General features: G+C 43.5%; 1 protein-coding gene across 1 annotated transcript in view; it reads left to right on the top strand.

Annotated features, from left to right (window-relative positions):
* The window catches only part of NENF (neudesin neurotrophic factor), a 69,201-nt gene extending 64,625 nt beyond the window's left edge, over nt 1-4,576 (top strand). Inside the window, exon 4 of the mRNA XM_086927852.1 lies at nt 1,278-4,576. Within this exon, the coding sequence (XP_086783978.1) occupies nt 1,278-1,454 (177 nt within the window). The 3' untranslated portion in view covers nt 1,455-4,576. The remainder of the gene's footprint in view (nt 1-1,277) is intronic.
* Nucleotides 4,577-17,084: the final 12,508 nt, after the last annotated feature.

Raw genomic sequence — 17,084 nt, forward strand, 5'->3', positions numbered from 1 at the left:
AGTGCATGCACTTCTCAGTAATAGCAATGAAGTATTTGTGTTTCCTGCTTCCTCCACATTCACAGTGATCCATCCTTGATCCAAATATTCTTATTTCTCATATGAATTTTATCAGCGTTTTATATATTTTAAAGTTGCTACCAGCTTCATATTGAGATTTTCAACTGTTGTCACAATACATTCCTTCCATATCTAGGTGGGACAGAAATCTTATACTTGAATTAGAGACTAACACGAGTTTCCACCTCCTCTCTTTCTTGTCCCTTGGGGAATGTTCTTTTCGCTTGAGCTGCTCACCTTTAACCCAGAACCATTTGAGCCATTACCTTACTACTCATGTTACCAGATATAAGAATGTTTAAAGGTTACTCTTGGCACACTTTCTCCACTGTTCCAAATTTGGGCCTTGCCCAGCCTTTTGTAAGATTCTGTCAATAATATTTTATGACACTTTTGGGTGCAGGTTACTTGCAAAAGGGACTCTTGCTTTCTTACTTCCCTTTCCTCGATGTGATCCACTCACTATCCTTGATTCCTATGTATATAGGTTAATCTAATAGGACACATGGATGCTAATGAGCTGTGTTTGCAGCGGGACTAAGTGTACCCCGGCTTGCAACTTTAAAGGTACTAAGATATGCTTCTCAAAGGGTTGTATGACAGAGGCACGCATTGATGAACCACACGTGCCTCTACAACGCGGCCCCAATTACGAATGTGTCTTAACCACGCCTTCCTTTACCACACATACCTTTACCACACAATTTTGTTGTAAAGGCATGATGATTGTTATAGGGATATGCTTGGTAAAGATCATCATTACCCCGACCTGCCACCCTCCCGACCCGAGGGGAGGCGGTCCTCCCACAGACCTTTCCACGCCCGGAGCTTCCTGTTCCGATGCTTCCTCTTCCTCTCCCCACTCATCCACACACTAGAAGCACTATCTGCCTTAGCCAGGCATATATGTGGTTAAGTCAGATGCATTGTAAATGGCACGTGTGTCTCAGCCCGCATTGTAAAGGCCGTTTCATTTCCTAAAGGTTCTCTGCTCTTTTCCTGTACCGGGAGCAATTTAAATGCATATTTATGTTATGATTTGGTGGAATGTTCATTTTTGGCGGACCTACTTACAGTGTGACTTTGATCACAAATAGTTTTGCAATTAATCAATCTTTATTAAGTGCATTCAACCTTTCTCGGATATACAATATGGTCATTTTCTTTGTTGCACAATCACGCTCCTCAGTTTCTTCCTTGTTATCCTGTTTTCCTAGACTGGGCTCACAGAAGAGGAGTTGAAGTCATTGGATGATATATTTAATGATGTCTATAAGAAGAAATATCCGATTGTTGGTTACACATCACAGCGGATTTTAAATAAGGATGGGAGCCCCAACCGCGACTTCAAGCCGGAGGACCAGCCCCATTTCAACATTAGGGATGAATTTTGATTCCCTTATGGAGGAGAGCGCAAGATGAGGTCCTTGGGTAGAGAGCAATAACCATCCTGGACAAGGCATGACCTGATGCTTGTATTCATATGGAAGAGACTGGCCTTTAGTTCCTGGGTCATTAAGGACACACTAAGTAATATCATACACTTGTGTTTCTACACTGTATACGTTTGGTGTTTTTTTTTAATTTTATGTTTGTTTTACTGTAGGAGTCAGTGTTATAACTTATAGGGCAGCTGATACACCAACAATATATTCTTACTCACTTTTCTTGGTTCGTTTATACAAAAACTCAGTGGATTTTTTTTCCAAAGGTCATTTGGTGCCTGTGTTTTCCATCAGCAGTGAACGTTAATATTTTGCGTATGTCATTGTTTGCTTAGTGTGGGTTATCGAGACGTGTCTGATTCCCACTAAAAAAGAACATCAATATTAAAAAATATATAATAGGGACTCTTCTAAAAATAGCTCTCAAAGAATGTTAAACAAAAGACACAGAAATGTAACATGTCTTAAAAACCTTTATTATTTTGGCAAGCTGTGGCACATCAAATAACATAAATTATTTGATGTGATGTTGAAAATTGATGTTTTCGCTTTGTGTTTTTTTTTTATCATTCATCGAGGCAAAGAATTATGACAATAACCTAGCCTTGTCTAAGTGGCCATTGCCATCACTGTGTCCATCAAACTTTCTCATTTTCACTGTGCTACTCAAAAGTACAAGAGGAAAATTAGCAAAATATTCAAAGCGTAACAGACCAGCAGTCACCGCGTAGGTGGTATTGGAGATAGCCTATGGCCATAAAATAAAGAGATGTACACCAACCTCCAATATGCAGGTAGCTATATCTCAGCATTTCAGTTGCAGTAGAAGCAGTCCTTACATATCATGCCCCTATACAATTCTCAAGATTGTACATCACTCTCGAGTTGTGTCTGTTTTACTATTTGTATGCAGGAGCAATTTCCAGAGATGTGTACCTTTTAACCCTATTGTTACAATAAACCATATCCCACAGCCACCCAGATTTGTCTGAAGACAGAGCACCATCCTCCTAGGAAGGCCATAGCGGTGAATGTTATTAGACGTCAACCATTGAATGCAAAGGTTCCTGAATTGACCTCCAGTGTATAACCAGTGGGTACAAGTTCTGCTTTACCTATTAACATTAGACACTCGAAAAGCAGCCTGTTCTCTCAATAGGTGAAGCAAAACAAGCAATGCAAATCCTTCCAAACTTTTCGGCAGGGGTTTGATTTTGCTCGCCATTTTGGGCTGAAGGCAATAACAAAATTGAGCCGTGTGCAAATAGCTTTTTACTAAAATTCCTTGTTTTGCAAACGCTGAATGTTGCTAAAATAAATTAAAGCAGTTGATGAAAACCCTCATTGCTTCATGTTGGAAACATAGTTGCTTTGTACTTCTTGTTATGCACTTTTACAGGGCACTGCAGGTGGCCGGTATCTGAGTAGTAATTATGTTCTCTTCTTTTGAAGAATTTGATGCTGAGTTTGCTCGGCTGGGTTATACATTCTTGACCTACAGATGATAGATAAATCTTAGCAACCAATGCTTAACATCACTAACTATACTAGCCTTTTATTAATGTTCTTAATGATGTGTTTGCGTGAAACCGTCCAATGCATACTAGTGCTATATAGAACCCATGGCATCGTGAAGCACTCGCTTTAGCTTCTAAAGTGGTGGTTGCCTCTGGAACCGATGACCTGATAAACTGAGTCCCACTAAAAACATTTGTTGGGTATATATTAGCCTCTTGTTTCTGTAGCCAAAAAAACTAATAAAATGCTGTCACGGAATATAAGGGCAGGTCTGAGGGGTGGAGGAGGCCAGGGGCTTCAAAGTAAATGAAGGTTAGCGACGAACACAAATAAATGATGAAAGTTGCGATGAAAGGACAGAACATCAAAAGGAGCCAGTGGACGAGAGAAGTATAAGGAAGACAAAAGGTGAGAAAAGAAAGAATGATGAATAGGTAGCTACTGGAAACTAGGAAAGAGAGGAAAATATTTCAAGGGTTGGTGCAAAGTGGGGTAGGTATTATAATTTTCTGGCTTATCCCTTGGCCAATACATCTACCTCATATTGTCATACAAGGCACCACTTTTTGGCTTTGCTAATGATTATGTGAATCAGAAGCCACAGGCCTGTTGAACAACTGCAGCAGCCATGCATCAGTTAAGACGGTGTAGTTGACCAGTATCCTGGGTATCTACTGAGTGGTTTTTGTATGCAATGCATGCATAAGATAAAAAAAAGAATGTGACAAAAGAGTGATGAACTAGAGTAATTTGCAGATGTAAAATAGTTCCTCATGCATCCGAGTGGTTGTGAAAAGATACACACACACACAGCCAATAGGAGAAAGGTGCGATTTATCACTCCTGTGGGCTGATCTAAAAATCTGATTGACAATGGCTTAAGCCAATGTCTGAAGGATAGTGGAGTGAAGCCCATTAAAAGTAATATCCTTTTTTCATGGCGGCCAGCAAGCCCCAATTTGCATCAGAGGCACTAAAACACTATTGAGCCGAAATACAGCGAAAGCTCATCACTGTAAATGTGCACATTTACATTGTCCCAATGTAGTCTTTTAGGCCATGTTTAATTTTCTCATCTAGCAAAAATATTTGCAAACACTAACTCTAGATCAACTTATCTGGTCTCATAACAGAAGTCAAACCTGAGCCCTCTCTTCCACTTGAGTGTGCCTTCACTCCTGATTACTACCAGTTCGATTTCCTCCTTGTTCCAGCTTCAGCAGGTTTTGGTCAGCCCTCTACATCCATTCAACTGTTTCAAGTATTCACTTTTTGCCTCAGCCACTAGTGCTTGGGGCAGTAGGCCAGCCTTCTTCAGCCATTGCCTCTCTTCTTTATGCGTGACATAATTTTTCTTGTGTAGATGTGCCTTACCACCTAAAAAGTAGTCCACTTCAGTGTCAGGGCTTGTGGGACAATGTCTGCTTTCATTTACCATTTTTGGTCTTTTTTTGTATTTACACTTTATATGTCTGTTGAATGTAAAGGCCAAACGTACTTAATAAATAAATGTAATAGATACATAAATTAAATTTGAAGGTTTGCCAAAGCCAGATCTTTTAGTTTTGCAAGTGCCTGTTTAATTTGAGGAGATTTATTTATTTATTTGATGAGTTTTATATAGCGCTGGGTAGACCCGAAAGTATCAGAGCGCTTTACATAAGGAAAAAGCGAGTTGCAAGTTACAAAAATTTCACATAGATTACAAAATGATTGCAAAGTCAAATCAGGAGTTACTAGCGAACACAAAAGTCCAGACCCAAAGAGCTGGAAGTTCACAGGGGGAGACAGTAGCGGGGAAAAGTGGCTAGTTGTCATGTTAAATTCTGTAAACAACAACTCCTTTAAATAGGGATCTTTATTATCCATAATTAATATGAACAATTTGAATTTAATTCTTGGGCCTCATTTTTATTTTTAATTTATATCTCCGTACTATTGAAGCATGGGAATCACACTTCTATTTATAGAACTCAATTAGCATTTATACAATTACTCCCGTTGTTTGGGTTCTAGTTTCGTAATACGTGCTGAGGTTATGGCTCACTTTCCTATAGATGTCATGTAGGGCCTAACGGTCATCTGAACAAGTTCACATCATTACATCAGGATGTAAAAGGCTGAGGATACATCGAAACAACAATTACTATCTGGATGTGCGTAGTAGAAGGCCCTCCAACTGTGTATTAAACATTTACAATGGTATGACGCTTTCAAGGAAAAAGTATATTACTTCTAGTCTGTTCTCTCTTTTCATTACTGCCCTAACACTCTAAATAACTCTAAGCTGCACGAAGGGCCTCATAGAACTAGGGTAAGAAAACCTGGTTAGAGTCGAACTAGGCCCCCGTGAAGAAGTTCTTGTAAGAGATAAGCCCAATAGCAAAGGGCTCACTACCCCATTGGGGAAAGTATGGGTGAAAGCAACAGATAGCAAAGGCTGCAGACGTCTTGTTCTAGCCGTTGTGTATCAAGCTCCAGCATTGAGCTGAAGTAAGCACTATCTAAGGCTAGTGGAAAAGTAAACTCATAAATCCAACTCGAGGATGAATTTAGTTTTTGAGGGAGCTTGTAGGCCACTCATGGAGGATGGTTAGAAGGTAGGTGGTGGACGTGGTAGGAGGGAAAACTGATTTGTTGATGTTAAAAATGATCTTGGTGAACTATATGCTGCTGCGGTGAAGTAAAAAAAGTATTCTGCATGCTACAGGGTTCAATTTTTTTATTGATTGGATATCAAATGATCAACTCTTTCTGTGGTGATACTTTCTAAATGTTGTAGCTATCTCATGGGAATCGTCTTCCAGCCTGTAGTTTGTACTGTACTGTACCTTTTATGAGATCAACACTTCACTCAAAGAAGGAACATGACATTATTAAGTCTGCAAGATAAATATGTGACATTGTTTTTATTTCATACAGTAGAATTGTTGGTGTTTTACGTGTCCAGGCATGGTACTTGTGCACGGAATGTTCTTGCACTAAAGTGACCTTGAGCACTGCCTTTACAGGGGTGCAGGCAAAGTAAAGATAATGTGTGATTAGAACAAATACATCTACTTAATAAACATAGATATTATGGTACAAAGTATCCTGGAGTTCTTGATCCTTAAAATGGAAAATTGATTGAATACTTTCACATCTAGCATTGCTGATAAACAACGTACAAATACAAGTGCATACACCAAAACCGGAGCGCGTTAAGGCCACACAAGCAGGTCATTGTTAAAGATTTTTCTGAATTTATTAAGATTTAGGTTTCTGATGGACACATCTTCCAGCAGATTACTCTCCTTTTGAATGATCCTCTCAGGCTACAGATTGGTCCTTAAAGCCTCCCCGCAGCAGTGGCTCTTGGTTCTGTCGGGTGGTGGCATCTGGTTCAACTGCAACTCTGCGCTCGAACATCACGAAACCGGAAAACGTCCACCAGTATGCTGGCATCGGTTCAAGGACTTTATCTGCACCCCATTAAAGCATGGTTGTAAGTACTGTGATGAGAAAGGGATAATTGGATCAACATTTTTTCTGGTTATGCTCATTCTGTAGTTCGTCCCGGTCAATTGGGGGGGGGGGGGCTTGTCTTTACCACCCCTCCTGGACCTCAAAACAAAGACATGTCAAGCTCCAGCTGAACACAGCCACATTTACATTTATTTGACCCTGAAAATCAAGGTTAAACAATTCAAGCTTGCAGCAAGGAGGAGACTAAATTGCTTTTGGGGACATGGTTTACACATGCTCTCATCCAGCTGGTAGCAAGATACAAGCACCAAAAGAGTGGTCTGAACAGCTGACCTGCAGATGTTGGATAGTGAAGTCCCACCAGCTTTAGCTAACATTTTCCTTCTTTACCTAACCTCCATTGCAACCGGCAGAACATGGCAACCCTCTCTCTGATTGGATATACATCTGTCCTCTCCTAGTGCCTGGCACAATCTTAAGCCATTCTCACTGTAGTTGTAGGTCATGGAACGGTCCACGTAAATGGCTAGGCAGAAGTGTGATTCAGTCGTTTAGCCTTCAGCCTGGAAAAAAGACAAAGTCCTCTTTTAGCTGAGCAAAGCATGGCTTACCTTTTGGTGGAAGTTTGGGTCTAGATGAAGCCATAGCCTGTTCAGAAACACTTTAGGGCGCTTTGCATAGTAGAGCTCCCCCAACTCCACTCAATGGCGATCTGATGTAATTTCAACAAGAGTTTTGAAAGTGAAGAATTTGAGGAAAGTCTCCACTAAACTTTGTAAGGACAATCCTGTAAGGAAGCCAAAACCATCAAGAGATCTTATGCATATGTTTAGTTTACAATGTAGGAAACTGCCTGTGCCATTTATGCTCCCTCTCATCCATGAAGGCATTAATAGCCAGAAACTGGAATCAAAAGGGGGCTACTTCAAACCCATATCAAAGCACCGTTCTACATAGCATTACCTCTGAACCTGACACCAGAACTAGAAGGACTAGTTGTGGTCTTACAGTTGTCTCCTAGATGCCCTGCATGAGACCTGTATTGGGACATTCAGTAGTTTATACATAGTGCATCAGGTGCCCTGGCCTCTTAGTTGCCATGTCAACAGTCTCAGCTGATGGCAGAGAAGTGTCAAGAGTAAAAGCTCTGCAGTGTCTGTGGGCGAGTGGCAGTATCCACCCTGGATCTATTGCTAATGGTCCGAGGCAGAAAGCATCTCATCCTCATCCAGAAATGGAGACAAGTGTGACCTGCACTTCCAGCTCTCCCTGCAAATCTTTGCCAGGTTTCTGTGAATTGGAGACACAGGTAAAGGATACAGGAGCATCAATTACCAAAGGGAAGGGTCAGGAGTACTTTTACTCTATCAGCTCTGCCCATTGTAACCCAAGAAACAAAATGAAGAGCTGGGGGAGGGTCAACAAATTGGTTTAGTCTGTAAAGAGTTGGAGTTTGGGAGAACCCAACCTCCTGCATGTGGCCCCTAAGAGAACCAGGACCAGACAAAAGCTTTGTGAGGATACCAGCCTTACTCCCCTATTCTTTCAGTGGAAATAATAATCTGTCATACTGTTGTAAGACCCATGGGCAGAGAAGAACAAATAGAACGTCGGTGGTGGGACTTATCACCTAGTACTGCATGGAACGGCGCACTTCTGCAGATGTGAGGATGACTCATTTGTAAACCTAGGATACCGGTCTCCGTAAGTTCTTGCACACATCCTTCACAAAGTGCCACAGAGACATGCAAAGGTTATAGATGGATACAAGCAACATTCTAAAACAGTGCTAGACAGCTTTTTGATGAAACAAACAAAAAAAACACAGGTGCACCAGATCAATAGTTCAAATAGGACCGATTATAGGGTTCAAGACCAATTGATAACATAGGCAAAGATCTTCAATTTGATTTCTTTATTCAATTTTCTGGTTGTGTAGAAAAAACAATACAGCCGACGCGTTTCGTCCTACTATAGGACTTCTTCATGGCGAAAATTAAAATCTCTATGGGGTCTCTGTCTGAAAGTCTCATCAATATATAGAGCTAAAACTCCTCCGACGTGAATTATATTTGAGTGATGATTTCAACAAGCTATCCACGTATGGGGTACAACAGTTCAAAGGCGGTTAGACGCTCAAAGTTAGGGGCACGTCAATACAGTTGTCTGGACTGATTGGTCCTTGATGAAGAAAAAATTCCTAGGCAGTAAATACAGTTCTCATTACATTAATCTTTTTTTGACATGATGTGGGGGATAACCCAAGCTCAGTGCAATAGATCAACAACTGTTTAAAAACTATAAAATTATTTTTTTTTTTATTTGTCTAAAAATTGAAACATGAGTAAACAATAATTAAGAAGAGTTACATGAAAGTGCATATACATCGGGTACAAAGTATTTACCACAAGTTACGGTCGGTGAGCACTTTGTCCTAAAACAATATAAATTTAAACATATACATATAATACAATACACATATAAATGATTCTTGAACAAATTGTAAAAAAGTACAACTGATATAATGTGGCTGGATAATGAAAGTTCTCAGGGTTCTTAACACGCGTTTCGGCACAAGGCGTGCCTTCATCAGACATTACTGATGACATCTCTGATGACTGCGGCGGGGGCGGGCACCGACAATGTGCCCCGCGCCCCCTCCGCCACTGCTCCAGCCTCCCTCTTGGTCTCCGGGGCTCCCTCGGCACAGGGGAGCCTGCACCTGTCCGTCCCGCCTCCTCTTCGTCCTGGTGCCGGCGGCTTCCTTCTCTCCTCTGGGCTCCCTCAGCACACGGGAGCCCCAGCCGCAGACGACGCTTCTATTCCAGGTGGCAGGGCTCCCTCCCATCACGGGAGCCCTGCAGAGTCAGCCGCCATCTTCCTTCTTCCCCCTCGCGGCGGGGGCGGGCATTTCCGGCGGGCTGTAGCCGTGTCTAAAGGTCCTATGGAAATTTGCATGGGGAAAACACGTTTTGGGACCCCCCTTTTATCTCAGCCCCCACTTGACGAACCCCCCTCAAACTTTCAGGGAAGGAGCGGAGCGTAACGGGTCATCTTCTTTGAGAAATTCACGTAGATTCATTAACTGGCGCCAAAGTTATTCCCAATAGAATGTTGGTGATTTCCTATGGAAACTAGGTCCTAACTATATATACCTACTGGCTACCGCCAGTAGGTAATATATATATATATATATATATATATATATATATCTGTCAATACATGATTTTTATTCGAGGAAGATTAAAATATATATATATATATATATTGCACTGAGCACTAAAGGTTTATAAGTGGTGTACGTCTACTCAAAGTTGCCACAACGAATTACATATAGAGAATAGAAATGTGTGTCAGATAGTCAAGACCATCACCAAGATACATCAATTAGAACTTTTAGGTAGAGAAGATTATATCACCTAGCACATAGATCAGATAGATAAGGAAAGGCTCAAGAAGGTGATCACCAATGAGACCAGTTGTTGTCCAGACAAGAAGGTTGAAACTTACAGAAAAAGGCGGTTATTCGGTGCTGATGGACTTCAATAGGTAGTGGGATGACCCACAAACGATAGGTGGTAATGACTTCCACTGCTATCAACCCATAGGTCAAAAATTGATAGATATCGTGGGAATTACTGGAGACTCAATGAATGCATTACAGATGCCTCATGGTACTATCTACAGTGGTTTAACTGAACTGTAGGATTTCCAAAGGACCAATTATACTACAAAGATAACTTAATGTAATTCCTACATTACTAAATCTAATTTCTAAGAGGGTGAGTATTCTCAGAATAACCAAAGAAACCAGTGAAATTGTATTTATAAAAAGAAAGGGACTTTAAATCTGCTAACCTTGAGTAGATGCTAAGGTTGAAGTTTTTTTAAATTTGATTGGTCCTTGTCCAGGATATCTTGGTGCTGAATAACAGACGTCTATTGTTACCTGACTCAATGGTACTCATTTTATCGAACTTACAAGGATGAAAGGCTGAGCAGATCTGCCGGGATTTAAACCTGTGACCATGAGGTCGAACACTGGCCCCTGCATTGGACGCATCAGTCCACAAAGCCACCAGACCCGGATCACTTGAGATCCCCTAGGGGGCCCACTCCCCAGTTTGAAGTCCCCTGGTCTAGAGTGTGACCCGAAGTAATCTCCAGTTGCTTAGACTAATCCAAGCTTTCCATGAAATCACGTTTTGTGCATAAGTAGGAAATTCTTTGCCCTGCAATTATGGTACTGAAGGCATTTCCTGGATGAAGACTAATCCTTCAGTAGCATCAAGGGTAGTTTCCCCCACAACTTGGCAGGTTTAGACTCCAGTATGAACGGTGCTCCCACCATCAGCCCAAACCAGGCATCTATAAATTCCAGGTGTTGGAATGATAGAATATGGGATTTTGGTTCACCAGCAGAAGCCATGAGATGGTAGAAGCTGGCACACCTGGTCTTTGTCTGTCTGTCTGTCTGTCTTTACACTGAATGAAGTATAGATGAGTCTGTCAGCTAAATATTGATGCAGCACCACTCCTTTGTCAAGCAACATCCCTCTGTGTGGTGCAATACTTTGGTGAATGCTGGAAGAAAGGGTCATAATGTCAGATCACCAGGAAGAATCAATTTCCTGCCCTTTTTCTCTCTGAAAGTTGCATCTCATAGGTACATGAGCATTCTGAAGATTGAAGGATGCCATAAATTCCCCTTTGCTGATCCTGACCAGGATCTTCTGAAGTGCCTTGATGTCTAAAGACATGATGTTCAAGAATCTGTTGACCCCCTTCAATTGATTAGTAACCTCTCCTTGGATGCTTTTAGAACCAGGAATACCATAAAATACGCTCCACTGGTCCTGGACTAAGAGGGCAACTGGAAGCCTATCACCCTTCTGCGCCAGCCTTAGTATGCCTTCCATCAGTGCCAACATCTTGGCTGGGATCTACTTCTAATGGGTGAGAGACGGGGCAGACTGGTTTGGCTCCTCTGGGAACTTGATGGAGTACCACTGCCTGACAGCTTTCCAGACCCACTAGCCTAAGACTGAGACCTCACAGAAGTGATGAATGTGGTTTTTGTGCCCATACACATGTAGCTGTCCTGGAGCAAATAACCTTTTAGCGACACTGTAGTCAGCTCTGTGGCTCCAATCTCTTTGCCTGCTCAGTGGGTCATTTTCCTCCATTCCTTTCAATAGTGTAGTCTAGACTTGACTAATTTGTGTGAGGAAGGGTTTTATCACCTAGACAGGCTGCCTGGGACAGGAGCATCTTATCTCGTCTTAGGGCCTGGTATGACCTTTTAAGGACCAAGTTGCTTTTCGTTCATGAGCAACTGATGCAGTTGATCTGAATGAGGCTGAATTTCTGTCGACAGTCCAGTCCCCGCCATTAGGTGAATATACTTGTGCAGCCAGCACTGCTTCTGTAACTGTGGCAGAAGCCTTCAAACCATCACAGGCCAGATTTGCACCAAATGAGGCATGTGCCTCCTATATGCCAATAACAGAGCAGTCACCACGAGCAAGAAGCGCTGTAAACAAGAACTTGAAACCTTTCAGTAGGATCCAAAAAATAAACCCAAGAGGTCCCAGCTCATAATGGCAGAAGTAAGACCTCTTCACTGTGGGCTATGTCTTCCTTTCCACGTGATCGATGAAGGAGACAAGTCCCCTGACCACCGTTGGATCAAACAGAACTAACAAACATCAGAAGTAATTGCTTAGTTTATGGTCTTGGCAAACTGACACAGAAGCCATTTTAAGCAATGCTTAGAAGACATACCATGGACATTCCATTCCTTGCAAAGAAAATCATACATTTTCACATTCATGGGAAGTCACTTCTGAGGGTGGAATGCTGGTGGCAATGACTGAACCGTGGGCGACTGGTGCTGGGCGGATCTCCATTCAGCAATGGCTCCAAGATTGAGGTGAGTCAGTCCACCACTATGGTCTATATATACTTTCTGGATCAATCTCCCCCTGGGGCCCAGCTCTACAACATATATTTCTCCATTGTAGGGGAAGTCCAAGAAGGTACCCAAGAAGTGTGAGAAGACACAGCGAGCGGAGTCCTCAGAGAAAATGGTAATGGGATCTCTGACAAATCTCTCCTATCGAGCTATCCAGAGTCTTGAAATTACAAAGGTCTTTTTCCACCTGGCAACTGGTTCAAGTAGCAAAGGGTTCCTAACCAATATTTCTTTCCTCTGAAAATAAAAACAAAATGCTACACTTGCCATATAAGCCCTCTCTCGTGCGGAGGGAAGCATTTATCAGTTTGCACTGCCCCTAACTGCCAGGGTTTTCCTGGCAGTGACGAGCAGTGAAAACTGAGCTCTAATTCTACCCAATGTAATCAGGTGGGTGGAATTAGAGTTCTGCCTCCGATGTCCCTTCATCCACAGGGCCGTTGGAGTGGTATAATCACGACATGGATGGGTTAGTATCCATCATGATTAGACCGATATTCCCCCTGCATTTAAATCGGGTGGGCAAAAAACTATGTTGGTGGGGAGAGAGCACCCGTTGCCACAGAGTTTCCTCTCCGCTAACATATAAATCAGTCCATTGGGAAGAGGGGCTTCAGTGGTGCTAAGCTGTGACTGAGCCCTCACACTGCCCACTGGAGGCAATCTCCAGGAGCAAACGGATTTCAGTGAGTGCAACTTTAGTTTACCCTTGATCACTTGCACTGAGCATCAGGGTTGCCTTCAGAGAAGTATTTGCAAATGCTTTAACAACGAGCAAAACAATCACAAAGAAATAACTTGCGGTGCGCACAAAATTAAGTAAATTGTGAAGAAGTAATATGGCCATGGAAATATTGTTAAGAAGATCAAAAGTTGTGGTGGAAAACATAAGGGAATTAAAATGAAAACCAAAATGTCACAGTAGCAACAATCCCAAATTAGAAATGTCTAAAGTGTCCACTGCAGGGCAGCAGTGCATCAAGAGTGTTCACTGAGGAGCCTCAGCCCAAGAGTTTCACATAGACTTGGTGACTTCTGCAAGTTGCCTCCCTGTGTTGAGTTGCTGCTGTGTGTCCTCCATTACAAGCTAAGTAGCATTGAAGCCGTTTCTTGAGTTTTAAAGTAGGGGTGGGCGGAATCTGCATAGTCGCGCTACGCAAAGCTCCGCAAAACAGTAAAACAAGCTCTGCGAGCACGCAATAGTTCTGCGAACACGCAGAATTGCTTGTTCCACCCATTCGCGATGGTTTTTTTCTGTTCGCGAATGTTGCTTGCGTGCTCGGGGAGAAATATCTTGCAAAAACGCATTTTGGAAGCACGAACAAGCAAAACATTCCACGAATCCGGGCTTACAGAATTTTAGGCAATTCCGCAGTCCCAGCGAAACGCGCAATTACCCAAATTCCGCGAGCGGGGCGGAATTTACCGCCCAGGCCAATTTTAAAGCTGTTTTTTTTACTGGTCAGTTCTAGACGTGGCTTCTGAGAATTATTGCTCTTGAGTAATGCTGCTACTAGAAACAAGCCCTTAAAGGCACGTGGAAAAACTCTGCATGGACCACAGTCGTAGCAATAAATACACATTGAAATAATCCTCAGACTGCATTTGACCAACGGTGTAAACATTACAAAGCGGAGTTCAGATATTAATGAATTTTATTAGTCCTCCTAAACCACATTGCCTGTTCTAGTGTTACTTACATTCTCACCTACTCACTCTACAGCCACGCCACCTCGAGACCCATTAATGCTCCTTTGCATGCAGCTGTGCAGGTGGGGTCTAACCAACTGTTTCGTGCATATACTCTACACTCTCACATTATGACGCAACCACCTTCACTCAGTGACACCGTATGGGCAAAGACCATGTACTGTCTAGAACCTATTTATATAAAGCCTCTGTCCACACCCGACCAGAGGATGTTGTGCATCCACATCCGGGTCAGTGAGCCCCCTCTCTACAGTCCTGGTGGCTCACTACACCCCTTCCCCTTGACTCTGAACCATGCCCCTCGACGTTAGTCGCAAAGTCCTTGAACTGCTGGTTCAGCTTGGGGTGTGGCCGGAGATCATACCGCTGGTGGCAGGAATGGTCTGCTCCAGCTTCTTCATTCATGCCTCCTGGTGCCTCCACTGGACACCCTCCTCCACCTGTCTGCTCTATCCGCATCGCGTCACCCAGCGGTTGGCTCTGTAGCCCTCTGCGTCCTGTGTGTTGCCTACCTCGTGGGCCTCATCTTCCTCCTGTTTCTGCTGAACAGACCGGTCAACTTTCCTGAACCATGATATATTTCGACTGACTGTCTCTCCCCTTTTTGAACAGATATCATGATGCCTTCTACTTTCAACACTTCTAATCTCCTGACTAGAATGGTGTCCTGAACTTCCACCCAGGGCTTCAGTCTTTTAGGAGTACCAGATATCCCTGTTCCAGCCACCTCAGCACCGCTCTCCTCCAGATGCCGGCCTTCATGCTGTTCAGTGTCCGCCTGCTCTGGGCACCTTCCGGGTCATACTCCAGTCAAGTCCACCCCAAGTGAACACGAATTGTATCTGTCTTGTATCCTCTCAACATCAGAGCCCATGGAGGGCACTGTGTGGTACAGTGTGGTATGCCCCGGTATTCCCTTCAGAACCAATGAAGGCTGATTTCCGGCCTGACTCCTTCACGTGTATCAATTCTCAACATTATGTCCAAAGTCTTCATGAATCTTCCCACCTCCTCATACATTTGAGATCACTCTGGAGTAATGCGACAATGTTGGATTCCTTTGTTGGGAATTAATCTTTCGCAATATGTGGCAATTCCTAGGAAGCTGCGCACCTCCAAGACATTGCTTAGTGCCGGTTCCTGATTGATGGCGTGTGATTTTCGGGGATCATCCTGCACCCCTTCCTGGGTGAATATGTATCCAAAGAATTTCATGGGGGTTGGGAAGAAAGAGCATTCTCCCTTTGAAGAGCAAAACCTTGTTCACTCAGGCGCTTCAGGGTTGCCCGCAGGCATTGGTGATGTTCTGCATTCATGGCCGAATGTATTAAAATGTCATCACTGATATTCTTGATGCCCTGCAAACCAGACAGTACTTCCCCTAAGGCTTTCTGGTATACTTCAGCTGTGGATGAGATGCTGATGCTCAATCACTTGTATTTCCGTAATCCTAAATGTGTGGAAAATGCTGTTGTATAGCGGCTGTCTTCTGCTAGCTGGAGTTGATGGTGTTCAGCATTTAGGTCCACCTTTGAGAAACATCTGGCTCAGTTAAGATTGGCTATGATGTCATCCATCGTGGGAGTGATGTGTCTCTCCTGTTTCATGGCCTTGTTCGTAAGACACATTTCACTGCATAATCGTACTTTGCCAGGCTGATTAGGCTTCTCAGCAATCATCAATGGGGAGACCCAAGGCGTCGATTCAGATACCTTCTCTATCACCCCCATGCTCCCCAGCTGGTCTAGTTCCTGTTACACAGGCGGGGGCAAGTGGAACGGCACACAATTGTGGCATAGAGCCACCGGTTTGATTGCTGTATCGATGTGTAAACTGATAGGTGTGGCTCGCAGACAGTCGAGACCTTTGAACAGCCCCAGGAACTGGTTGAGTAATTCATCCACCTGGTACGCTTGCACGTTCCTGATGAACAACACTATGCCCAAATCTTCTGATCTGTGACATCCGAGCAGAGTGTCTGCCTCTTTGTTGATGACATGGAATGATGCCACGATCTCCTGGCCATTGGACAGCACGCTTACCGCCATGAGTCATTTGAGCGGCAGCAGGACGTGACCCTCATAAGTGTACATTTTGGTGTGGGAAACGGATAGAATGGCCCTCGGATGGATGATGAGATACTGCTGGATGCCCATTACATTCACTGATGCTCTGGTGTCAATGAGAGCCTTGACATCCACTCCCGCTATTTCCAGCACATGTGGGTTGTGGCCTTCTGTGCCCTTTTAGGTCTCCTGTAAATTAGATGAGGAGCACCTCTTCTTCCTCTTCCAATGGTAATTCATCTTGTCACTATCCACACCATGGGGTGCGTGTGGCTGCTCCCTGAAGCACTGGTTGGTCCAGTGATAGCAGCCAAATGGCTATTGTCAGGGTCAACCTCCCATGGACCCCTCTATTCCTCGGACCACCTCTGCACACCTTTGCGAAGTGGTTGAGCTTCACACAGATCGCGTACATGCGCCCCTGCGCCAGGCAGTTCTCGATGAGGTGTTCCTCTCTGCCACAGTTCCGGGCAGAGTGGTTGCTGATACCTTCGGTCAAGTTGTCCTCACCATGGTGGACACCGCGTCTGTGTGCTCCACCTTTGCCACATGATTGGTTTGGTACTTGTGTTATCGCCATGTCCATTTCCATTGCCCTCGCTGTAGACAGAGCGTGGGATCTCGCCATGATGAGAATTTCATCTAGGCTGATGTATGATTGTCGCAGTATTAATCCTTGCAGGGACTATTTGAATGATTTGCGCCCTGATCTGATTATCCGCAGTGCATGTGCTTGACAATTTATGGAGGCAGGCATAGAATGCATCATCGGATTCAACCTCAAGCTGGCGGGCCTGGAGGAGCTTGAATCTTTCAAAATCTGGATTCAGCGGCAAGTCTGTAGAA

The sequence above is a fragment of the Lissotriton vulgaris genome, chromosome 6 (assembly GCF_964263255.1).
Source record: "Lissotriton vulgaris chromosome 6, aLisVul1.2, whole genome shotgun sequence".
In the NCBI taxonomy this organism is placed as follows: Eukaryota; Metazoa; Chordata; class Amphibia; order Caudata; family Salamandridae; genus Lissotriton; species Lissotriton vulgaris.